This window comes from Chrysemys picta, chromosome 1, assembly GCF_011386835.1.
Source record: "Chrysemys picta bellii isolate R12L10 chromosome 1, ASM1138683v2, whole genome shotgun sequence".
Classification (NCBI taxonomy): Eukaryota; Metazoa; Chordata; order Testudines; family Emydidae; genus Chrysemys; species Chrysemys picta.
This window is the reverse complement of record NC_088791.1, coordinates 61,960,377-61,987,663: the sequence shown is the minus strand read 5'-3', so window position 1 is coordinate 61,987,663 and position 27,287 is coordinate 61,960,377. Positions and strand designations below refer to the sequence as shown.

The 27,287-nt window shown below is 40.9% G+C and overlaps 1 protein-coding gene across 2 annotated transcripts in view; it reads left to right on the top strand.

Annotated features, from left to right (window-relative positions):
- PPM1H (protein phosphatase, Mg2+/Mn2+ dependent 1H) overlaps positions 1-27,287 on the top strand; it is a 194,379-nt gene that overhangs the window by 116,244 nt on the left and 50,848 nt on the right. For both annotated transcript variants that reach the window (XM_065558065.1, XM_005303176.5), the window contains exons 4-5: positions 1,182-1,294; positions 24,082-24,166. In XM_065558065.1, coding sequence (XP_065414137.1) covers positions 1,182-1,294; positions 24,082-24,166 — 198 coding nt within the window. The remainder of the gene's footprint in view (positions 1-1,181; positions 1,295-24,081; positions 24,167-27,287) is intronic.

Below are 27,287 nucleotides of genomic sequence, written 5' to 3'. Positions count from 1 at the left end.
TGCTTCTTCTCACTCAGATGGCATGCACACAGGTTTATGGGGCTTTAGAAAAGAGGCAGGAAACATTATGCGATGGAGAAAACTGCATTATGGAATGTTGAAATCATGTTCCCAGGCACCCCTGTGCAACTTGTTTGCCCCCATGAGTTATTGCAAACCTTCCCAAAACAACCTGCACGAGGGGGTGGCAGGTTGCACAGTGGGATAGCTATGCACGAGTGTACTGCTCTCTGCACTTATATTGATGCAGGTAGTAAGGAGGTGCACTGCTGACACAAAGAGTGTGGACACGCAAAAGTGATTTTAATTACTGTGGTGTCTGTACATCGACATAACTTATGTCAACATAATTTTGTAGTGTAGACATACTCTCTGAAAAATCAGGCTCATTGTAGTAATCCCTCTTTTGCATCATAACAAATATTTTTGAAGTCATCTTATTAAAACGAAATAAAACATAAATGCCGTCATCCTTACAGTCCCAAAGCATATGCACGCCAAACTGAAAATGGGTAAGGAAACAGACGTTGATTTCAGATTTTAAAAGGATCATTATAAAAAGCCAGTGAATAAAACCGTTTTAACATACTTGGAAATGCCTTGAAAATCCACTTTATGGGTTGAAATTATTTTGATGGTTAAAAATTTCTGCTTCCTTTGAAATACTTTGTAGCTTGCTAAAAATGTAAAAATTCATAGGGGGGGGATATCAACTTAAAACTTGTCTATGGCAAAGATGATATAAAATAGGTATTTTTAGTGTATATATGTGTGTATGTCTCTGACAAAAGACTGTAAGATTTGATTTCTTTTGGATTTTCTTCCTCAGCATTGATTTGTAGGCAGTAACAGAAATTGTGAATGTAACAGAAACCAGAGTGTAATTCAAATATTAGTCAGAGGATGGCCTCCTTGGGTAGCACTACACTTGGTTCTGCTATGCCTGGCACGATATTAGCCAGGTTACTTTATCCATGGAACAAACAGGATTGGGCCTTATGTACATTGCTCTTTGATGTTCCATTTGTTTCCCTGAATATACAGTTGTGGCAGCAACAAGTAAACAAACTCAACAGGACTTTTGGTTTAGCAATACGAATATGTAAGGTTTTAATGAAAATCTTCTCTTCCCAAATGCCAATTGCAGAGCTATTTTATAAACTCTCTTCTGTCTTCCTTAGGATTTACAAATCGAGCGAGAGAGGACTGTTTACAGTATATCTGGTGGCTGCACAGCCCTTGTTGTTGTGTATATGCTGGGGAAGCTTTACGTGGCAAATGCTGGTGACAGTAGGTAAGCAAAGCGGATCTCTAGGCTTTTTTGCCTAAAAATAATTATTTCCTTTGCAACAGGCAGTTAGCAAAGTAGCTCAACGGGGCCCTGCTCCTTGGTTGGAATACATCTCAATTCATATAAGAGTAGTAATAATATGCCTTACTGTTTATATTGAACAGTTGCAATAAGTATTTCATAGAAACTAAAACTAACATAAGCCCGCTATTCAGATAAGAGTGGTGTTTAGAGAAGTTGAATTTTCTGCCGTTCCTTATTAACAGGCTCTAAATGACTCAGTGGCTCTTGTGCAGTGTGAAATAAAAATCATTTACTGTGTGTTCTAGTGGAAGTTTTTTATTAACCACTGTTTGAAATGGTTCTGTATTTGTTTATGAGAATTGAAAGAACGTTTTGAACTAGAAGTTGCTGTTGTCCCCCAGCCTAGTCTTGGAGGATCTCCTAGCTAATTCTTGATGGGTTCAGAGCCAGTCAGTTATGACAGATTTGGTTAGTGCTTTTGTAACTGGGCATATGAACAGCTTAGGATAGAATTAAATAAATAAATCCTGATTCAGATATTCACCTACCCCTCAGATTGAAACTTGATGGACTCCTTGGAAATTCAGGTCATTTAGCTACCCCCTTTTATTTAATAATGATGATAATTATAAAATGTTGGCCACTGGAAATATCACCGAGAAAAAGCTGTTTTTCAAGTCTTCTGAGTAAGTCAAAACCAGGAACATACTGGAACACTCTCTCTTTCCTCCCCACACGACCCCCCAGAGAGAGAGAGAGAGAGAGACTGTTCTTGTAGATTTCCAGTCTTTTTGCTGTTTGTGCAGCAGCTCTGTCATATTGGGAAAGAAGAACAAACTGAGAAAAGTAGGGAGGAGAAGAAGGCTGTTCTCTGGGTGGTATGGAGCAAGACTTCATAAGCCTGAAAAGGGGAGTAGGCAGCCCTAATATTAGACAGAAAGTCATTAAAAGAAGAAAAATGTATCTATACTTCTGTGTGTGCACACGCATGCTGGTGAGTATATATTTTTCACAATTTCATTATGTATATGCCTGTAGTGACTAAGATAGTGAGAGAACAGCTGTGGTGCTGCTCAGAAGCTTTAGATTTTGAAGGGGGCAGCAGGCCCAGAAATCTCACAGCTAGCAAGAATAATCCCTTGTGCACACCATCCCAGTACTCTGCATGCCAGTGCTATGATTCTTCTTGATGTTTGTAGGCACACATTGAATTCGGAACAAGGTATTGCATGCTTTACTCATTAATTACATGTTCACAAAAGACACTAAAATGTGAAGCTCAAATCCCCCTTGGACACACAGCATCAGGCCAAGGTGAACCAGGGGTGACGGTAAGCCGGTATGGGCCAGTACTGGCTTGTATCCAGGGGCTTGTGCCCCTTTTGCACCCCCCCGTCGGCAGCCCTGCTTAAAGCGCTGCCGTGGCTTTAACGTTGTTGCCCCTTTTGACCCCACCCCACCCCACCCAGCCACCATACTGGTAAGTCTTCGGCTTTACTTCCACCCCTGAGGTGAACCAATAACACTGCCCTACAGCCAAAATGCTTCTGAAATAAATGTAGTCAAACTTTACTAATTCTGGGTCACTGAGAACGAAAATGATGCTTAAAATTGTTGATTGGCTCTAGTTTTCAAGATATGCTATTGGGTCAGTATATATGACCCTTGACTTGGGATTGGTGAAGGATAAGTGAGTTATAAAGGGAAGGGATCTCAATTTAAACCAGAAATGACTAAAATACATCGTTGCCTGGATCTATGAATAAATCTATGACTGGGTTTGGACAGTACTTGCTTTTTAGGCAAAACAATGAATGATGCAATGAAGCTGGTATTGCGTCATACATGATATGAATTGCATCATGTTATTCCTAGAAGTCATGAATGATGCAATCATAACGAAGCTTACATCACTCTGCTGAACAAATTGCCCTATATCAGCTCTAGAAATCATACAGTGTCGTGCTCTCTTATTTGTCAGTGTTTGATTTTGCAAAGGGACACATTTCTGTTTAGCCAAAGTGAGCAGAGATGCCTCGTACTTGTGTGAATAGTGCACATAACTTCTGCTATGTTTATGGTGAAGTGACTTTTGCATCACAAAAGCGCAGTATAATCACTATGGTTAAGAAAGCCTATCACCTTTATTTTGGCTGCAAAATTGGAGATCAGGACAAGAGGTGGGCTCCACACATATGCTGCAACACTTGTGCAACAAATCTTCGCCAGCGGTTGAACAGGAAAAGGAAATCTATGCCTTTTGCAGTGCCAATGATTTGGAGAGAGCCAACAGATCATACCAGCAATTGTTACTTCTGCATGGTGCCTCCAGTTGGGAAAGGTGTGTCAAAGAAGAAAAAGTGGACTGTGCATTATCTAAACATTCCATCAGCTATACGCCCAGTACCCCATGGAGAAGGACTGCCGGTTCCTGATGCACCAGAATCATTCTCACGTGAGTCAGACGAGGAAGAGGATGAAACTTCTGGTCCTGAACCATCAGTGTCACAGGACCCACATTTTCTCCCATCCTCCTCCTCTGAACCATACCTCATAACACAAGGTGAACTGAATGACCTTATCAGGGATTTGGAACTACCCAAGAGTAAGGCAGAGCTGTTGGACTCCAGACTACAGCAGTGGAATCTCCTGGCAGGTGATGTTAGGGTTTCCATGTTCCGTGACCGTCAAAAGGATCTTGTTCCATTCTTCTTCATGGAAGGTGATCTTGTAGCCTGCAACAACATCGATGGTGTGATGGCAGCCCTCAACATCGTTCACGATCCAGATGAGTGGAGACTGTTCATTGATTCATCGAAGACGAGTCTTAAAGCTGTTTTACTGCATAATGGCAATGTTTTGCCATCAATTCCAGTTGGTCTTGCAGTCCATATGAAGGAAACCTATGACAACATGAAACAACCTATGACAACATGAAACATGCATCGTTTTGCATAAACGATGACCAACATCAGTGGCAGCTTTGTGGCGATTTGAAGGTTGTTGCTCTCTTGCTTGGTCTGCAGACTGGATACACAAAGTATTGCTGTTTTCTCTGCGACTGGGATAGTCGTGCAAGAGATTCCCACTACATCAAGAAAGATTGGCCACTCCGACAGTCATTGGAGCCTGGGAGGAAAAGTGTTCAGCATCCACCACTTGTTGAATCAAGGAAGATTTTGTTACCACCCTTACACATCAAGCTGGGTCTGATGAAGAACTTTGTCAAGGCCATTGACAAAACACAAGCAGCTTTCAAGTACCTCCGTGGAAAATTTCCAAGGTTAAGTGAAGCTAAGATAAAGGAAGGTGTCTTTGTTGGTCCTCAGATTCGTGAACTTCTTCGAGATGATGCATTTGACCATGCACTGCGTGGCAAGGGAAAGACGGCATGGAAAGCCTTCCAGTTAGTGGCAATAAATTTTCTCGGCAACAACAAGGCAGACAACTACAGGTTATTGGTGGAAATCTCCTCAAGGCATACAAAAGCCTTCGTTGCAACATGTTACTAAAGATAATTTTTTGCACTCTCATCTAGATTTTTTTCCACCAAACTTCGTGCAGTGAGCGACGAGCACGGCGAGCGATTTCACCAGGACATTGCAACAATGGAGAAACGCTATCAGGGGTAATGGAGCCCATCAATGCTTGCAGACTATTGCTGGACAGTGACAAGAGATGCTCCATTTAATGAATACAAGAGACAAGCCAAGAAGCGCCGAGTAGACACTGAATAGGACTAAACTATGTACATAATAGTTTTGTCTTTTGTTTCATAATACATTTTATTTATATACCCCTTTTCTGATTTTTAAAGTGTTACATAAACAGGACAGGTGAAATATTATCATGTAAAGCAACCATAAACACATGAGAAGACCTAGGTTTACAATTTATGATTAAAACTCTACTATCTACACAATATACATAGACATAAAATGTAAAAACTTAAATATCTTAGAAACAGTAGCCAATCAGTTGTTTTAATTGTCATATTTGAATTCAGCACATCAAAATACATAATAAATAGCACATTTTATCTCTGAAGCAGACAACTTCTCAAAAATTGTAGACCAGTGTAAGTGACATGCACATACACATTACATCACACTGATAGTAGAGTTAAACAGTCCTCATAAATACTAGCCGCATCACTCTTAATTTCTCTTGCCTTGTATTCAGAACAATTACAGCTGGTTTCTGCTAACTCTATGGATAAGAAATTGGATCTCTGACTCTTCCATTGAGCTGGCTAAGTTAGAGGAGAAGTTACGGTGTTGTCTTTTACAATCTGAACAAAAGTCTCCTCGTCTTCAGCACTTCCTAGTGCTGTTCACACAATACATGCTCAGACTTAGAAGCAACTGGGATCGTCAGTCCTAACATTGTAACTAAAATCTGTGCATTAGCTCCTTTTAGATCTTGCTTCCAGGATTAAATTTCTGTAGGCAGACTACAGACACAGGGCACCCATTTTAATCACACTAGTAAAGCTCACAAGACACTATCCTGAATTCAGCTCCTGTCACTTCAGCTATTCACTCAATCAGCTAGAATTCTCCCTTCTGCATGACTAAAGGAGTATGATTAGATAGTAGCAGTCATTGACTATGTCATATGTGATCTTATTGGAGAGGGCTTTGCTTTTTATTCTGCCCCACAGATTTTCTGGAACAGGTACCTTGATATCGTAAAATCCTGTATGACTGCCCCTAAAGGTTTTTTTAGGTGTTTTTTTTTTGCTCTGCAGTGATTTTAATTTTGTACCATCATTCCCAAACCTTAAGTGTTTGGAAAGAAGAGAGCACTCATCACAGAGTGTACTGCCCTGTATCTTTCTCATCAAGACCTGAGTGAGAACAGACCACAGCTTTAAAACCTTCTTTATGAAGGAGGCCTTGGTGGATCTCGGAACTGAGTAGAATTTTTCTATTGGGGTGGGAGGTGCTCTGGGTGTTAGTTACACAATGCCAAAAGGATCTTCTGGAGTAAGCCTAAGTCCTCAGATCCAGCAGGGAACAATATGAGATGTTCCAAGATTTTGAACCGGAAGTGAGATTTTTGATTATTCACTTGAGTTGAGTTACTGAGAATTCTGGTGGATCTGAGTGTCCTTGGGATCCCTCCAAAGTCCATGCTCAGAAGAAGAGGAAGCATAGGAATAGAGAGGGAACTAATTGGGCTACTGGGATAATCAGAGAAATGGAGAACCTGCCTTATGAAAGGAGACTTAAGGAGCTTAGCTTGTCTAGCCTAACAAAATGAAGGCTGAGGGGAGATAGGACTGCTCTCTACAAATATATCAGAAGGAGAAACACCAGGGAGGGAGAGGAGGTACTTAAGTTAAGGATCAGTGCTGGCACAAGAACAAATGGCTATAAACTGGCCATCAACAAGTTTAGGCTTGAAATTAGATGAAGGTTTCTAGCTATCAGAGGAATGAAGTTCTAGAACAGCCTTCCCAGGGGAGTACTCGGGATAAAAAAACTAATTTGTTTCAAGATTCAGCTTGATATGAAGGGGATGGTATGGTGAGATTGCTACTGTGGCAGATGGCCCATCCATCCATGTCTGCTATTAGCAAATATGTCCAATGGCCAGCGATGGGACACTAGATGGGGAGGGTTCTGGGTTACTACAGAAAATTCTTTCCCAGGTGTCTGGTGAGTGGGTCTTGTTTACATGTTTGGGGTCTTAACAATTTGCCATACTTGGAGTGGGGAAGGAATTTTCCTCCAGATCAGATTAGCAGAGACCTTGGAGGGTTTTCACCTTCCTCTGCAGCATGGGGCACAGGTCATTTGCATGTTTAAACTAGTGTAAATGGTGGATTTTCTGTAATTTGAAGTCTTCACATCAAGATTTGAGGACTTCAGTAATTCAGCCAGAGGTTATGGGTCTGTTACAGGAGTAGATGGTTGAAGTTCTGTGGCCTGCAATGTGCAGGAGGTCAGACTAAATTATCATGATGGTTCCTTCTGGCATTAAAGTCTGAGTCTAATAGCAATCATAGGTCTGATGGATTGGAGTTGAGTTGCTGCCAATCATACATCAGTGCATATGACCTCCTTGGATCCCAGGGGGCCATAGAGTGAATAGGGCCTTTTCAAATCACCGGCAGTTGGATCTTTTATCTGTACCAGTGGGGCCGTCACAATACGTTTGTCGTGCTGAGTAATGGCTAGAGGCCTTTTCAGAACCTAGAGAGGGAGCGCTTTTTGACTGGCATGGTATCTCCTGCATCCAGTTCTAGATCTTTGAAAACTGAACAAGTATCTCCAACAAATAAAGTTATGCAAGGTTTTGCTGGAAAAGCTCGTTACTGCTTTAAAATCTCTAGATTGAGTTGAGTGTCTCAAGCACCTGATGCCTACTTCTCACACCTCTGCAAGGTAGAAGTAAGAGTACCAGGTTCAAGTCAGGTGCCAATCACCAAGATGGCAGCAGCTGAGAGAGTGCCTGCCTATTGCCAGAAACTTCAGGCATATCCACATAGGGACAATTGGACATAATTTGTCACATGGCTAATAAAAATACTGGTTCTCCACTGGCTTACACCTTGGTGGTCCTTTTGGCCTGTAGAAAGTGGGTACAAAATTCTACTAAATCAGAATCGTTGCTGTTTACACCCACTTTGCAACTCCTTTTGAACAAATATGAATGACTGCAATGAAAAAGGGAACAGAGAAATTGTAAACTAAAAGGGTAGGCTTATTAAACGTAAGTGGGAGACTTTTCTTTCCTGGTGCTACATCTACATTGTGGAATTCTCTCAAGAGAAAAAATTCCTCACTACTTCCAGAAGTAAATGCAAAACTAATGTATTTAACTTAGCTTTCCCTCAGTTTTTCTCATGCCACTCTAACTCCCATTCTCGCACACCCCTATTCACTTGCATGTTAACGCTCTCTCTCGCTCTCTCTCTGTAAAAATCTACAAATAAATCAAGTTCTGTTTCCTATTGGCTAGAATACAGAATATAGAAGATCATCACATGTTGCAGTGATTGGAACTGCATACATACCAAGTTTCAGCGGGGTAGCCGTGTTAGTCTGTATCAGTATAAACAAGGAGGAGTCCTTGTGGCACCTTAGAGACTAACAAATTTATTTGGGCATAAGCTTTCATAGGCTATAACCCACTTCAGATGCATGGAGTGGAAAATACAGTTAGCAGGTATAAATATACAGCCCATGAAAAGATGGGAGTTGCCTTACCAAGTTGTGGGAGTCAGTGCTAACAAGGCCAATTCAGTTAGGGTGGATGTGGCCCATTCCCAACAGATGACAAGAAGTGGATTATAGCCCATGAAAGCTTATGCCCAAATAAATTTGTTAGTCTCTAAGGTGCCACAAGGACTCCTCATTGTTTATACGTACCAAGATAGATCTAATTTGTACAGACTCTCTTGTGCTGAAATAGACCTAGGCTTGAAATTCAGTGCAATTTCAAAACAGCAGGAGTTTACAAAGGTGGGTTTTAAAAGGCTTTCTGGTATCATAGAAACAAGGTAAATGAAGGAAACTGTTACTATCACAATGAGAATAAGGAAAGACTAAGCGTGAGACTTGAATAATAATGGATTGTGCAGTGCTAACTACACTTCGGAGTTATGTCTGTGGTATTCAGTTTAACCACTAAAGCTTCTCAAATCTAATCATTTCATGCCATGTACCCTGGCACTGTTGTATAGCAGCTGTCCCTTTGTAGTTGATATGTAATTACATCATGAAAAGACTTTAATTACCATATTACTAAATTACCAGCAGGCAGTCCTCTGGTACAGCCCTAGCTCACTTCTGCATGGACTAGTAGGCTTACCCAAGCTGAACATTTTCAGTTGGGTATGGAAGGGAGGAAAACTGTGCTAATTCTAGGTTTTGTGATGTACTCTTATTGAGCATGATGTTGTGTCCTTAGCAGATAATACTAATGTCAATGATCTAATTAATTTTTTTGCTAACCAAGGAGTCACAGTTCTACAGTAACTGAATACGATGTCAGCATCCTACTAAAAATGAGGTGACATCTTCACAGTCTGATAAACTACAGAGAGAGCCACTTCCGCTCTCTAATTGGTGGGCCTGGTCATACTTAAATTCTGTCATAAATATACCTTCTTGTACAGTGAAAATCTATATCTGAACCTTGGCCAAAGATTTTTAATGTGTCTTTCTCTCTAAGCTAAACATCAGCCTACTTGGCACACTGTCTCCTCCATGGGGGAAGGGAAAATGAAAAGAAAGTCTTTCAGTGCTTTCCTTTTAAAGGTACAGGTCCCCAGGTCAAGCCATCTATTTGGTTCCCTTCAAACATTGTGTGAAATGAGTGCTGGCAGGAAGGATATTCAGCAACATTCATGCAAGGTTATCTGGGTAGCTGACTGCAGCACTATTGGTCTTGTATTCAATAAAGTTTCCAGTTTATATTGGTCTAAGTCTATTACATTGCACTTTGCATACCAGTGTTACGTACAAAATCAATAGTCACCAGGCCAGAGTATCTGAATAGCTGCTTTGTAAAAGACAGTAAAACTTCACTGCTCACTTAATTCAAATAGAATTAATTAATTGTGTATTGTTAGAGTAACTTCTAATTTAAAAAAAAATGATACAAGTCTTGTTAAGTTCGTTTTTGCCTCGCTTTGGTGGGTTTATTTGTTGTTGTTGCTGGGTTTTTTTTAAAGTCAGTCAGTAGAGGGATAGTAAACCAGGAAATGGACAGATGTTCTTTGCTGATTACTAGCAAGGTACAGTGATGGCTGACTCAGTGTAACAGTTGCCCAATATCACATAAGAGTCATCGGAATGATATTAAGAGATTAGCCCTCTTTGCCACAAAAGTTCCTTTAGTTTTCATGGTGGCCCCAGCATGGATCTGCCCATTTTATCAGAGAATGCAAGTATCACCGTTTTGTGCTGCATTATATATAGTGGTGCTACAAAGTCTTTCAACAGCTTCACTTTTATCACTTCATTAAGAAACAAAAGACAAGCTGATTGGTTTCCCCACAAAGTCCCCAAACTCTGGCTAATCTGCAAATAGATTCTTGAACTTTTTTTATTTGTGTGCAAAAGAAAGGATCAAAACAAGGGATGAGAATTTCAAAGGCTTTCACAAATTGGAGGGTCATTGGACTTTACTTTGCTTAATCAGATTTTCTTACTGATATTTTGTTTTGTTCCCTTCTCCTCACTCCACCCCTCTCATATATCTTTGGAGAGCTCTCTCCTTTTAAAAATGTCGGACATACCTAGGTTTCCAGGAAAAAATGTCTCTTCCTTTTTCTAATGTACTTCAGATAGTTAGTTAGATGACAGTAACATACTGGGTAATTGCTTTACACAGGGTATTCACATTTGGGTTAAGAATAATCAGTCTCACCACTGTTGGAAAATAAGTGTGTCATATCCACACTTCTTGCCATTCACAAAAGAGGAGAAAAATAAAATAATGAATAATGAATATTGGTTGAAGTTGAAGCTATCTTCTCCCAATACCAGTTTTGGAGCTCACTGAGTTTCTTCTCCTTTCCCTTCTGGGTCATATCTGCTTGCTTTCATTTCATCACCAGTCATTAATAGTCCTCAGAAGGTGAGTTCACTTTAGCGTTAATGATTGTACAAACTAGATAAGAGAGGCAGGAAAATAGCCATGTGTCCACTGGCTGAAGCACAGTGCTATAATGGAAACAGAATTTTTAAAAAGGGAGAATTGAAGAAGCACTATGATTGCACTACTCAGGACAGTGTTAGCAGTATGATTTGTCCTTATATCTATATGCCTATTTAAAAATAAAGCATGGGGAGGCAATTTGCATAGCCTCATACTATTTTTGTTTTACTCTTTAAGGTTTATAATTAGGACCCTACCAAATTCACAGCCATGAAAAACGCATCACAGACTGTGAAATCTGGTCTTTTTGTTTGCTTTTACCCTATACTATATAGATTTCATGGGGGAGTCAAGCGTTTCTCGAATTGGAGGGCCTGACCCAAAAGGGTGTGGCAAGGGAAGTCACAAGGTTATTTTAGGGGGGGGTTGTAGTTATTGCCACCCTTACTTCTGCACTGCCTTCAGAGCTGGGCAGCCAGAGAGTGGCCGCTGCTGACCAGGCACCCAGCTCTGAAGGCAGTGCCCTGCCAGCAGCAGTTCACAAGTAAAGGTGGCAATACCATACCATGCCACTCTTACTTCTGCGCAGCCGCTGGCGGCAGCTCTGCCTTCAGAGATGGGCTCCTGGCCAGCAGCCACTGCTCTCTAGCCACGCAGCTCTGAAGACAGCACCGCCGCCAGCAGCAGCGCAGAAGTAAGGGTAGCAGTACCTCAACCTCCACTACAATAACCTTGTGACTCCCCCACAACTTGTTTTTGGGTCAGGACCCCTAAAATTACAACACTGTGAAATTTCAGATTTAAATACCTGAAATCATGACATTTACGAGTGTTAAAATCCTATAACCGTGAAATTGACCAAAATGGACGTGAATTTGGTAGAGCCCTAGTTATAATAGTATTTTAAAAACCTGTAAAATAATCTTATCTTTCTCTTCTGATTTTCTTCATTCCCTATTAGCTAATCTGGATTTACTTTGTCCTTTTTATTAATCATTAGTCTGCATGGCAGTCTTAATCGTCTTATTTATGTACCACTATAACAATAATAATAATCATACTTCACTCTGAGAGTCCATAGATCCCAAAGTGCTTTACAAAAGAAGGGAAGTATCATTATCCCTATTTTATGGGTTAGGAGACTGAGGCTCAGATAAATTATCTGACTTGCCCAAGGTCACATATTGTGCTGACTCAGCAAAAAATCCACAGAACCTTTGGAATAGCACCCAGGCTTGTTGCTTAAGTCCTCCTGCACGGGGAGCAGAAGAGATCTAAGCCATTTATTTTGTGTACGCCTTTTTCTCATTTGAACCTTAAAAATGTCTAGGTAACAGGATTATGCCTGTTCTTTAAAATCTATGGCCATTTAGAATCTTCAGGATGCTCTCTCACCAAGTTCATTATTAAAAATAGTTGTAGGTCCTATTTTGCCCAAACTATCTGTGCCCTTTTTAGATTATTGAAACTTCCTGGGGCCATAACTGAGGTGCAAAGACCACTGAAGATATTGAAATCTTTGGTTGCCTAGCTTTAGCCCATCCAGCTCAAGTGCAGTGCAGACTGGATTGAGACTAGCCTTTTAAAACTAAGCTGGTGTTTTAAAAATAAATTTGAATTTCTCTCTCTCCTCCAGCTACAGTCTGGTGTGCAGAACAGTCTGTCTTCACTCAGCAGAAAGTCATGGAAATAAATGTACTGTCATTCACACTGGGAACATATAAGCAAACCCCGCATTCCCTCCATTTTTTCTTTTTGCTTCCCTTGCTTTAGAACCCTGGCTTGTAGGCATGTGGGAGTCACTGTTGCTCCCAGTTTTCCATCCTCTTTGTGCAAGGAGAAGTTAGAATTGCAGAAAGGTTAAAAAGAACAGTAGCAACTTCAGGTTTTACAGCATTTTATCCTGATGAAACTGTTGGAGGTGATTTCGAATAATATCATAATTGGCTATCCTCCTTTAATGATTACTTTAATTTAAAAGTAAATAAAAGTAGTTGACAAGAAATAAGCCTTTACATTTAGTGGTGAGAAAGCAGAGACTTTCCTGATCTCAGTGGACAATGCGTTTCAGAAGACAGGTGCATTATATCTGAGTGACTGCCTACAATGATCCATTTTGCAATGAAGAGGCACAGAGGCCTGTATCAGCAGGTCAGGAGAGTTAAAGAGAAAGGAATTAGGTTTAAAGACAAAGCTGAATGAAAAAGAAGACTCTATTGAGCATGATGTTGTGGCCTTAGCAGATAATACTAATGTCAATGATATAATTAACTTTTTTGCTAACCAAGACTAGAGTCCATCCCACGCATGGATTCCTTTGAAGACAAAACAGCCTTCTTACCTCTTCCCCAAAGCTCATTCATTTCTATGAGAGGACTTGTATTATGTTCATAGCCCTCTAGCATAGTGTTTGTGGCATTGCAAACAGCCCTGCATACTTGGTAGTTTGTGTAAAATGGGTCTTCAGTCCTGACCATCTCTCCTTCTTCCATATGTGAACTACTGTCATTGCAGGTTACGTGGAAGTGGAGGGTATGTTACTTTTGCAGTAGCCTCTGCTAGCCACTTTCTGCTTGTTACCAGCTCCCAAAAGGCATGCATTTTCTTGCTTTCTCACTCATGGGATTTCCCTTTTTTTTTAAGCTACATTAGCCACTGTAAATGGAATCACTCCCTATTTATTTATATTACAGTAGCAAAAACTGAGATTGGGTTGCCATTGCATTAACATTGTATATGTACATAGTAGGATAGAGAATCCATGCCCTGACAAGATAGACAAATGATGGGAGAAAGGAAGTTTTCTCCCCACTTTATAGTTGGAGAACTGATGCAGAGAGGTGAACGTCATACAGGAAGTCTGTGGCACAGCTGAGAACTGAATCCAGGTCTCCCAATGCAGTGCATTAACCACAAGACTATCCTTCCACCTATGCCTTTTTGACACATCACACAAAGGAGCTCTTGTGGATTCTTCCTTAATCTTTTCAGAACCAATGCTAAGGCATATCAAGTAGGAAAGAGTTTAGAGGGAAGCTTTCCAGATTCACTTGGAGTGTACCTCAAGTCTGAGAACCCTGCTTTGCTGGAAGCCTCTTTCAACTTCTCCTGGCCCTTGGAGTCTACAGGCTTTTCAGGTAACTTAAGCAGTTACAGCTCATCAGCTTCTAGCTAAAATACCTTGAGTCTAGTTTCTTAGAGCTTTATTAGAGACAGAGGTTCCTCATCAACTCTGAGTGTGTATATGTGCAGGAACCCTAGATGAAAACTCTTCCCATAAGATCAGGCAGATGATATTGCCCAGGCTATAGCCAAGGAATGGAGACTTCCACTGAGGTGAGCTGAGATTACTTGTTTAGGTGGGTTGTAGAAAGCTGTGCATTGTTCCCACTGGATCAGTACTTAGTGGTATGTGTGGTGACTTTAATGTCCCCTTTTACTTTGCTTACTTTAATGTCCCCTTTTACTTTGCTTACTTAGAGGTTTTCTTGTCTGTCTGCAAGGGTACCCTCCGGTCCAACCTGTCCACACATTCTATAATCATGCCTTGAAATGTTATACATAGGAGGATCTATACCAACATAGACTTAACTTTTTCAGGTAGTTTTCAGCCATAGGGATCCTTCTAGATTATTCCTTGATGCTGGATACCCAAACAGGGACAGCAACAAAAAAAACCCTCACCTTTATTCCACTTTTAGGTGGCCAGGAAACTATACGCCAATGTGAAAGATATAGACTTGCCCAGTGATCCGATCATTTTGGCTTATTACTATAGGGCACTTGTCCTGGGAACTAAAAAAATTAATTAACCAACCAACCAACCAAAACTGTCCCAAAACCGCCAGTTGGTACAATATGTAGCAGCCCACCTCCTAACAAAAGCAATAAGGTTATACTACTGTGGTTCTCCTGATATTTCTCCAGTATACCCAATAAATACTAAAACATGCTTAAGGTCATAGGCTTGATATTCAAACCTCTCAACAAGCTGTTCTGTGCCAGAGACACACAGTTGTGTATCATCGCTGTAACACTGTTGTCGACTTTTACTACTGCTTCTTCTTTCTTGCCACTTCCTTATTCAGGGTCAGCAACTTTTATAGCTTTCTTCCAAAACTCATGATCATCCGCCAGTCTGTCACACACATCGGTCTCTCTGAGATCCACTGAGATATCCAGTCCACTTACCAAGCCTTTGGACTCCCACTTCGTCGTCTTCCGTTCACAATCGTTGCAAGAGTCATCCTACTGATATAGTGGTCCTATATCCAATCAATATGCCCCTACCAACATAGCCTACCCTCCCTCAACTTGTCTTCAATAGGAAAAACCTACTTTAGGTGACGTACAACCTCATTTTGTTTCCTGTCATTGAATGTCCAACCATTTGATGATATCAATATCTTCATTTCTGTGGTGGAGACATACTGATTTCCTTTCTTGTGGCTGGTCAAGTCTGTGTTCCATATGTTAAAATGGTTCAAATTACAGTTTATACACTCAACTTTATTGGCATATTTTTAATCTCAGAGAACTGGGGTCATTTCCCACTATTTGCACCAAGCAGCTTTGGTACAATGCCAGATATCATGCAGGAGAGCACCATTGTCAGACATCCTACGTATTTAAATTCTTTCACTCTTCTAAGCTGTCTGCCTGTGAAGTGTGGGCACAATCCCCTCACTCAAAGAAGCTAGACCCTGTATTTAATGCTGTCTGCCAGTATGTTAGAGGATGCTTTAAGCCTGCCCATGTCAACAGCCTATACATTCTGGCAGGTATTGCTCTTCCTAATATACTCCAGGAAGTTGCTAGTAGAGTTGAGTCCACAAGGCAATGCACAGATCCAAGACATCTGCTATGTGACATAACACCAATGTTGAGTCAACGGAAGTCACAACAAAGCTTTCTTGCCGCTATTAAACCCCTAACACTGTCACCCAAACAGACAAGGGTTCAGTTATGGCAAATGAGTAGAGAACAATCCTGTAGCCTGTGCGCTTTGGCATCCACAAGTCAAGCACCTTCCACACAATACAGATTAGCCCTGGTCTATCTAGCATTGCCTTAATTGACTCTGCACTGGAGTTGACTGGTCTAGGGAGGCAGTGATTAGGTGGGACTACATCACTGACCCCAGTACCTCTGACTGTGGCAGAGAGCCTCAAAATATGAAGCATCTCCTGAAATGCCAGCAGCTTGAGTGTAGTTGCTCTTCCAGTGACCTGGTGGAGTGCAGTGATCCGGCAATTGCATGGGTGTGGAAGGAAAGCAGTATGAGGACTCAAGAAGTAGCAGCAAACCATGGTCCTGCTATTTGTTTTAAGTAATCAAATTGGACAAGGATCAAAGCTAAAGCAAGGAGTCCAGATGAATATGGACAAATCTTTTCAAAGCTGAGATGAACTCCATCAGAAGAATACCCCCTGGGAGCAGCTTTTGCAATCAAAAGGCCAGTGAGACCAGCCTGGAGAAGACTCGTCCTGAAGAAGACAAATTCACTATTGGAATCATTTTAAAAACATCTATTAATTGTGAAAGCCAGTCTGAATTAGTCAGTCTGTGCTGGATAGTGTACTTGCAGAGTTGACTATGGTTCGTGCAGATAACATCTATTGACCTCAGCCATAGTTATTCATTCTATATACCTGCATACAATCCTGGTATAGAAGTTGATAATCAAACTCTATGTATCTTTCCAGACACATTCCCTTCAATTCCAACAACTTCCAACTCCTGGAGATTCCTGCTAAACTATGGTAACCTCTGCACACAAGAAATAACCAGGGCAGAGTGAGGGACCCCCAAGCTAGGAGTCCCCTCTAATTGATGATGATAAGTGTTGGTGTGTTGATTGACAAGGGGAGTTCAGTATGAAAATCCATACTCCTTATTCTCTGAGGCAGTGAGAAAGCCGATCAACTCAGTTGTTAGTATGAATGAGGTATAAGCCCTCCCATTGAAATGCACAAGGACTGCTCCTCTACTGTAAACAGCTTCTACTTGGCTATTGTTATTCTGCATTAAAAGTAGAATAAATCTTTTTGTAAAAATCAACCAATCAGAATAGAGGCTTTGAAATATATTAGCAACCCTTATTTTGTCCAGCGTGCCTTACAAGGAGTGTGAAATAAACGTTCAGAAGTAAATGTGAGTAAATCATACAATTTGAAAGAAAATAAAAACTGAAAATTCTGTACATTGTGTTGTAGACTTGTGCTTAGGGAGATCTGCTAGGTTTATAAGCTCACCTCTTCCACAAAATCCATACAGTGGCAGAACCACGTAGCTTCTCACTGCAGCTCTCTGACCCTGGGAATGCAGAAGGAAATAGCTGTATATCAGCTATATTGGGGGGAAGGAGGGGAATCTATAGTAGATGCTCTTGCGCATCTTGCCTTCCTCTTTGGTTTGTTGGTTGGTGAGCACTCCCCCTCCCTGTTTCAATCGGCATAGGGAGCTAGCCCAAGAGGTTATGGAGGGGGCCAGAAGATTGTACTCCCTATCAATGAGAGCTACAGTAAAAGAAAAACTTTTCTGTTCAGTTGAAAGAGAAATTATCCAGTATTTGTGATCTGTATATGAATAATTATATATGCAAGGGTTAGGTCTGATGCTGCCACTAAGGAATGTAAAGAAACCAGGGTTGAGAGATTGTCCTTCTTTCCATCTACTCTCCTTTCACAGTGAATTTCATCTGCTCTGACTCTTCCTGATTCTGGGTTTTGTTGATTGTATGTTATGCTCGTGGGGGCATTGAGGAGAGATGAGGCATTTGCAAGCTTGTCTGATATGAGTGGGTGAATCCTCCAGTGTAAATGGAACATTCTTGTTGAATTGTGGGAGTTTTGCTATAGCCTTCATTGGGGCAAGGATTTCACCCCTTGTGGGTCTTGATAATGGACATGTCACCATTGGAACTCATCCTTCTTAACCACTAACTAAATTTCACACCATGGTCTATTTTAGTGTCCTGCTGGGTCCTCCTTAATCTGTAAAATTATAGTGCTGGTGCTATGGTTCCATGAATGTCGCTGATACAGCAAGATGTTTGTAGAAGCCAGCTGAAGTAAGACACTGAGAAATTAATCTGTCGTATTAAAAGCAGACTAGTCTAGTTAGTAGTAAGGGAAACAAATGTTGTGTGTTTTAATATATTTAAACCCCATCAAAATTCTTACACAATATTTCTCTTTTATATACGGGAACACCTAAACAATTTTATTCTGGTCATTTTCTAAGCATTTGTATTTATTAGAAATTTGTTAAAAAGATAAATAGAGCTGATTTGTTTTAAGCATCGCAGAAACCAGCAGTTGTGATTTCTGATCTTTATTAAAAAGTACCCATTAGACCAATTTCACAGTTACAGGATTTACATGTTTTTCTCAGCTATTTTGTGACACAGCTAATTAAAATCTACTTCTTTGTTCCCCTTTGAATGTAATAAAACCTTGCCTTATTTTTTCTGTCATTCTAATCCCTCTTTCTTTTCCATTGACACATTTCTAATACCTCTTCAGACAAGTCAGACACTTCTGCCTCACATGTACAGAATCCCCACTGCTCAACACCTTTTGACAAAATGGATACATCCTCCCGTGGCTTGGAAGTGATATACGCTGTCAAAAAGTGTTTTCCAAATGGTTTCTCTTTGTCACCTCTACCCGATTTTATCCTCCATTGTAGAAATGTGCAGTTTAATGTTGCATTTCACATCATTTTCAGCTGAAAAAGTGTGTAATGGAATCAGGGCGTCCCATGAATACTCTTAACAGTAGGAGATGCCTCTTTTGTTTTGAACACTAGATTCCCAACAGACCCGCGACAGCAGTGAAATTACACTTTTGACCTTATTCACTAAAGTGTTCCTTTCTCTTTATGATTAAATGAGAGTAACCAACAATGACTTTCTATAAAATGCATGAGTTTCCCTCTTTTATATGGTTTTTACACGAAAGGATGCCTGGCAGTTCCCAGATGATTGCCTCCTCTTAAGGGGACTCCTCTGCCCTGTGCGTGCATTCTTTCTCTCACGGTTTTATATAAAAAGTGTTTTATGCATTTTTTAAGGGATAAAAGATTGATTTTCCTCATAATCCTTAGTAGCAGGAACAACACTGAAATGCAGTGACCAGTTACCCATTTTTGTTGCCTCGTGATCCATTCAATTTAAAGGCAGAAAGTAAAAATCTTGCCCCTACCATTGCTTTAGGGTATTGGCACTGAATATGACAAATAAACAGAACTTTAAATATGTGTGAGAATGCATTGGACACAGTGCTCACGTGCTCAGAGATCATTCAGTTGGCCATAATGAAATGCACAGTTGAGTCAAACTGAAATAAAAATGGTAACATTTTATGAAGAATTCACATGTACCTCTCTTACACTTCCACCTTGTGCATGTTTCCCTTCATGTACTTGTGCACTGGGCTTTGGCCCATCCAACCAGTAGGTAAATGCAATACTGCTTGGATTTCCCTCTGCACCACCTGAAGCATGGACATTCGGGCACATCAGTTGTATGGCTTTTTTGGGGGAGGCAATTATTAGATCAGGCAATATGTTCCATGAATTAACCTGGTCAGAAAAGAGGTAGCAATAACAGGTTTTGGTTCATCCAGTTTTAACTACTTGAATTGGTTTTTATTTCTTAAATACATATTTTTCTCTACATTTCTACCAGCTCTACGCTACTATAAATAACTTCCCTTATTTGTAGAACCCACGTAGACGTGCTGTGAAAAGCACATGGTGCAATTTCACAGTATTATTTATGTAGGGTCTACACTAAGAATACCAGTTATTGGGCTCAATACAGGGGTAACTGGGTGAAATTCTATGGTCTGTATAATAAAGGAATCTAATAGTGATCTAATGATCCCACTACCCTTAAAATATATGAACAGTTTTTTTTCCCCATTTATTTAATTGCTATGGGATGAAGTTGTGTTTTTCTGGGCGGGGAACAGCACAAAGCCAATAAGCTGGAAGAAAAGTGAACTTTCAAAGTAAATACAATTTGGGGCCTAAGGTATTTGACACTTCTTATTTCATTTTCTGCAGTAACTGCTTTTTTTATTTCTTCATAGCTGATAAAAATTAATGATTGCTCTGGATCTGAAGTAACCTTGTCATCAAGGAATATTCTGTTAGTGTTGACATACTCGTTCCCTACAAACATGAATCACCCAGCCTCGTATAGCAGCCTCACCCTCTGGCTGTACTATAATGTTTCACTAGTGTAGTTAAAATTAAAATGTCAGCATTAAATATGGCAGAACCAGATGGGCTGTGGGAACAATAGCCTCTCCAAATCCAGTAGTTTTCTATCTAGCTATTCCCTTAAAGAGGGGGACAGCCTCCAAAACATAAGTGTTCAGCCAGTTGAAATTCTAGTATAAAATCACACAGCCACAATCCCACAATATTCTGGGAGCTAGCACTTCCAGAAGCCATTGTGCTTCATTTTACACACACACACACACACACACATACACACACACCTTTGTGTGTGATGAAAGCAATAATGCTATAACATGGCATTGCTGGTATGTGAAATACAAAGTTAAAAGCGGAGTTCCCCGAGCACTGTAGAAATGTGTATTTTATACTTTTCAAAATAGTTATTTTAATGTTTTTAGTTCCCATGTCAGTCTTCAAGATTGCACCTTTAAAATTAAGTCATTTTTAAAGTGACTGTAGTACTGATGTTGATTATACTGGAGATTCAGGGCCTTGTCCACACAACAGACTCTGTTTAGGCAGCAGCAGTATTTCAAGGGTCATGGAGGGGTCGGTGAGAGGGTACTTCAGTCTCCATGTCCAATTAGGGCTGATCCAGTATCCTTTGGATTCATTGGAAAGATTCCCTTCTACTTCAATGAGTACTAGACCAGAACTTTAATCCTTAGCTTCCTTGGTGAGATCGCCAACAAGCTTGCCAGTTGCCAGCATCTGTGATGTGGACGGAAAGTAACAACCTTCAGCGATACGTAGCTGTTAAATGGCTTGGACTGAGTACTGGATAGCTTGAGAGAGTGGTAATGGGATATTGAGCACTATTATTGATCTGAGCTGAATTCAAACCGGTGACCTAGAAGTGAAAGCCTGAGTGTCCCATTTCTAATCTCTTGAGCTATCTAGTCCCTCAGTCCAAGCCATTTTACTCTTATGTGCAGTTGCAACTCTCTCTCACGTTAAGATAAATTCTAGATTTTTATATTTAACACTAATAAAATTCAAGGAAATTCAGGACTTAGGCTCTGTTCCATCCTAAAGTCACCTTTTTGCTTTGATTGTTCCAAGGTTCTCATGCTGGGCTGTATTGTTTCACACCATATGGCTGTAATATCTAGTCAAAACAAGCTGGGCCCATGAAACACTGCCTTTCCTACCTTAGAATTTCATTGTGTGTGCGCAATATTAGTCCCTTGGGCTCAGTTGTACCCTCAGATATATGCCTGAGACAGGCATCGAACTTAAACAGGAAATATTCCAGTGTCTTCCGGGAAGGACCTGAGCCCTAAAATGTATTTTGATATAGATCTCTTAAGTGGTAGCTTTTTGAAAAACAGTAGAACTCATAAGTTAATAGTCTAACAATAGTACTGATGTGAGTGATGCTTCCATTGACTTTAACACTAGCTCCTTCAGACCAAATTTAGGATCCATGGAATCCTTCTGATTCATTCTTTTAAGATAAAAAATTCTGTTAACGTCTGTTGATCATTCTAGCATGGCTCACTACAGACTATTTATCAACATGCTGAAACCCTAGACCCTTCAAACTGTGTCAGACCATTACTCACGAGTCAAATTACAGATGAAAGGGTTATGAAAACTGGCTAATGTATTTGAGCAGTTGTCTCTGTTTCAAAGCCACATTAAATTAACCCTTAGCAAAAAATAAAGCAAAGTTGCCAGCACACAAAACAGTCAGTGCTGTTCTTATTTCAGTTTTGCAAATGAAGGTGTTGAACTGGGCATACTGCAAAGCCTAATTGTGACTTCCACCATGTCATTTTTACCAGACTGGAATGAGGGGGGGCAGGGGGGGAAGACCCATTACTAATTTAAACTATATTTAGAAGAAGATTCTGCCAAAATTTCTCCGCAGTGTTCTCCCCATTTTAAAATGATTGAATTATTACCACTAGGGGAATCCCTCCCCACACAGAAAATACATGAAATTTCTGGTATTAGTAGCAATGGGCTTCTTAGCTTTCATGAAGCAAATGTGATGCTGTTGGGTGGGTTTCTGTGTGTACCCCTCTAACTTCCACTAATAAACCTGTAGCATCATTTGCATGTGGAGTTCAGAAAAACCAATAAGCAATAAGCTCATGGTCTCTGTCAAAACTATTTCCCCTCTCCCCCCCCACACACACATTTTCCTCCCACTACAAGACCCCTTGCAACTGAAGCCCCACATTTCTGCATTCTCTGCAACATAGATTCAACCTCTCCATGCATCCCTGTTCATTTCCACATAACACTTACAATCCCACCCAACCCATTTGTTCCCTCTATCAATCCATTATGTCATTGCTATATTTTCATATTAGCTAGTGATTTGTTGGTTACATTCATCCAATATAGCATTAAATGACTCATGGGGATGTGATGTATTGTAGTTCTGCCATAGACCTAATTGTGAAAAGCAGCACTTTAACAGGTGTTTTCCAAGGAGGGTCTGTCTTTTACATCTCCGCTTAAGGTTCATCAAAACGTATGTGTGTGTGTATATACAATATACTTTGATGGCTTTTCAGTGCCACTAGGATACCCAATGTAGGGTAGCAGTCAACAAACGGATCAAATTATCAAAGGAATTAAGATGTGAATAGCACAAGTAAAAAGGTCATAAAGGATCACAAAAGGAGGGATCAATATGCTGTTGGAACTGTAAAGACTTGCATTCAAATAACAGTAACTTGTGTATACATAGTGTAATGTCAAAAAAGGGGGGAAATCAATACAGCACCAAGTGTTCCCATTTTAAGATACACCTCTACCTCAATATAACGCTGTCCTCAGGAGCCAAAAAATCTTACCGCATGATAGGTGAAACCGTGTTATATTGAACTTGCTTTGATCCACCGGAGTGCGCAGCCCCACCTCCCCCCCGGAGCACTGCTTTACCGCATTATATCCGAATTCGTGTTCTATCGGGTGGCATTATATCGAGGTAGCGGTGTACTCTAATAATCTAGATGGGCAGATTTGAAGCTTATAAAATCTTTGGGACCATGTATGTCTTCTCTAACCACAGTATAAAGTACCATGAGTGCACCACTTGAGGGGCTGCATAAATAATAAAAAAGTATGAGAATAAAATTCTATTATTAGAATGGATACATGAACAATAAATACAGTAGAAACATTATGGACCAAATTCTTCCCTGGTGTATCTCCCATTAGCTGAAACAGTTACACAAGGGACAAATGTGGCATTTTATTTTATACAGATATTTTATAGGGATGACAGAAATATATTCATTGTTTGGTAGAATTTTCTTTTCTCTGTGCCATTTGCAGAAATGTGTGTGAAATCTGCCAGATGATCTATAGCCATCCCATTACCTGTCTTCCTCTGGCAGGTAGCTAGTTAGATTTGTGTTAAACAGGATTTGCTTTGCCATTTCCATTTGCTGCGAGAATGGAAATGTTCTGACATGACATACGACCAATCAATAACTGGAAAGTGGCTTGCATGAGTCATCTGAAGCCAGCAGGTTGGAGAGTATCAGCCCCTACTGGGATTAAAGCCTGCAAAGGGTTGTTCTGCAATCAGTAATTCTGCAGTATCTCCTCTGGGTGTCTGACTTTCACGAATAAGAATATACCCTGTAGACTTGGGTTGAAATAACTCCTGTCCTTATTATTTGGGTGTCTGATTTTTCTGAGCTCTAAGAATGAGGTGAATTTGACATAAGCAAATCTACTGTTTTGCTATTCCACCAAAAATAAAATGGGGCAAGAGTTGGCATCCTGTTTTTATAATGTTTTGGGGGGGGTGGGAGGGAAACTTTTTTGTCTTGCTCTGGTCCGAGCAGAATAAGCACCCAGCTAATGTTAGAAAAAGACTACATGTCCCAGTATTTTCTGTAGTCTCTACTGACAATGTTTTATGACAATTGCAGGGCCATAATAATCAGGAACAAAGAAGTTATTCCAATGTCTTCAGAATTCACTCCTGAGACTGAGCGTCAGCGACTACAATATCTGGTAAGAGATCTGAGGATTGTACAAGCTGCTGCTGAATGTGGCTCTGTCATGTGTTCACAGGATTGATAAGTAACATTTTACTATAGCACATCTATGAGCAAACTAAGTAGGGTACTTAACTCCCTCCCAGTGTTTACTGTGCAATGGTATGTAATGTAGCAGTCTGACATTTGTGTGTGTGAGACACTGTGGTGCATATTGTTTTCCCGTGTTTTATTAGCATGGCTGACAGATCTCTTACCTAGGCTGGATCTACCATAGAAGTGGTTTCATTCAGTGTGGGTGGTCTCATTCAGTGTGGATAACTGTGGATTGGGAGGGATGGATGCTTTACTAGTTTGCTTAGGGCAGCCAAACCCCCTGCAGCCAGTGACTAGCTGATGAGAGACAGGATGGTTTATGTACAAAGCACTATTAGCCTATAAGCCATGTAACGAATAACTAAATATATTTTTACTTCTTTCTGACTCAAACCGCCATTTAATTTTTACACCATTAAAACTAACAGTTGAGCCCATTGATTGCTGTATGACTGTAACAGGACGCCGATGGGCCCCTCTAGCTTCTGCCCCTGCTGCGCCCACAAACCAGGCGTAGACCTCTGCTTTGGTGCAATCACCCATGCTCTTTATTTAGGGTAGAAGTTACCACCACCTTGTAGCTACAGAAAGCGTCAGGCTTGCAGCCTCAGGGACTGTTGGCTTCTGCAGCCAGCAGGGGAGAGCGGCCACTAACTCCCTGGCTCCTCCCTTTCCTCTGCCCCGGCTTCCTTCCTGCCAGCGTTTATGTAGCCCCTGGCTAACAAGGCCAGCAGCTGTTCCCCGTTTGCCACTTAGGCCTGCGCTTACTCCACCAGCTCCAATTCCCCTTTCCTGATTGGAGCTGTTGTGACAGAGGGCTGGCTCAGGGTGTCCTAGCCAGCACCCTGTCACACACCTGCCCCCTTATGAACCGCCAGGTTTGTCCTTCCTCGACCTCTCCACCCACATCCAGTAGGGTTCGTCCGGGGAAGCCTCTCCCCCTCTTTCAGGCAATCACCGGCATCATCTCCTGGAGGTTCCTTCATCCCCCACCCACAAAAAGTACACTGGTCGAGGGGTGGATGTCCCCATAGCTCTGCCGCCACCCACAGGTCCTCACACCAATCGCACCCCAGCAAGCATCCCTTCTCCTTTATCCCCTTTTCTTCTGGTTGAGGGTCAAGGCCAATCCCAACCTCCTGCAGGACACCTCGGGTTCTCCCAAGCCACCATGCGGGGTCCTTGTTTCTTCTCCTGGGAGCTGCATTGTGGCGAGCTCCAGTTGCTCCTTTTCTCCCTCTAAGGGACTTGGGCTAGCCATCTCCCCCACACCGCCTTCCCCTCGATCTACCCTGTCCGGGCACTGTTGTCTAGGGTTCTCATGGTTGCTACCCCGAGGGCCTTGCTCCTCTTCCTCCCCAGGGCTTCTCAGTCTAGGGGTCCCCACCCCTTCTACAGGGAACCTAGGCCTGATGGTCTTCTGCTGTTCCTAAAATACCTTTTACGTTCAGCCTACTCCAACTGTCTCAGTATTTGGCGGGGTAGAGATGCAAGTTTGTTGGGATTTTAAAAACATTTTTTTGAAGGAAATGCCTTTTTGTTTTTCTGTTCAGATTTAATTCCTATTCCAGTTCATTGCTTGAGTCTGAACATTTCAGAGGAAAGAAATACTTTGGGATGTATTCATATTCAGAGAACCAAATACAAAGCAGACCTAATAAATATTTATACTTAGTTATATTTAAAATAATTTGTTTTCCTGTAAAATAAAGAGAATCTGTAGTATCTTGGGAGCCTGGCACTTCTCTAGGAAAATAAGAGATAAAGCATTGCCTACAAGGGATTTTGCTCTTTTGATGTCCTTTCTGGCTTATATTTGAAAAAAGCAACTGATTTGAAAAGCACTTCTGCTGTTTCCCCTGGAATTTTCTTTACCTTTTTTTGTTTATTTCATTTGTATATGTAGCAAATGTGCCTGGGCCCTGGGTATCATGTTCAAAGGAAATACACGCAAGACAGCAAGAGCGTGAAACAAAATTAGAGACAATTTCAAACGTTCCATCGGTAACACTTTTACTCCAGTGTTTAAAAAAAAAAAAAGTAGTAGTAGCCATCTAACAGTACTTTGAGGCACTTGGAAAATGTGTTAATTAGGGAAAACCTCAAAAGAACCCCAAGCTTATTTAGCGTGAATAAGCATCCAATTCTAAAAGTTCAAATGCTTGGTTATAATGTATCTAAACCACCTGAGATTTCTGGTCATCCTCCTTATCTGTCCAGGGCTATCACCTGTCTCTCTTCATCCTTACATCTCTGGAAACCAATATTAACTGCACTTCCTTGTCTTAAGGGTATTTACTTTGGATTTGTTTGGATGCAAGTCTCTGGCTTCCAGTTTAAATGTAGTTTCCTAGTTCCTTCTCCCATGCATATCGAACAACAGGAAGAAATGCACATTCTAGTCATTTTAACATAAATGTTTCACTCTGCAATTGTCAGTGCCAATGTAATCTTCCTTCTCGTAATATGTGTTTAGCTCAAATGAACTATAAACCCACTCCAGTCTTGTCTCCTCCAGAAATAGAGAAGAAAGTGGCATGGGTCACTGTTGCAACTAGAGCTAGTTTAACAATGCAGAAAAACCATTAGACAAAAGATTTTCTGACCAGCCCAAATTATAGCGTAGTTTTCGGTATGGCCTGTCCTACAATATCCATGAGCATGGACCTCTTTCTTAGCAGCTCCAAGGAGCACTTGGGCTTCCATTGATAGAGTCATTCTCACCCCAACCATCTAGTAAGGACTAGTCTCACCTAGAGTTTTACTTCTTTAGGAGAAAAGTGTACATTCAAATGCAACCTGCGTTTAACTGAATGCAGCCCCTGGATTCCTCTCGCTGATTCCATATGGATGTTTGCAGCAGAAGCAATCTGCTCTGTCAATGAGCTAGAAACTTCTTGGAGCTTTCAGTTATAGATACTCTCCTAGCAGTTATCTCCTCTTAAAGATATGACACCTTAAGACACAGATCATTTAGCAAAAGATGTACAAGTGTTACATTCGCATTCCCTTCCCTCTCCAGATTCACAGCACTTGTCTTC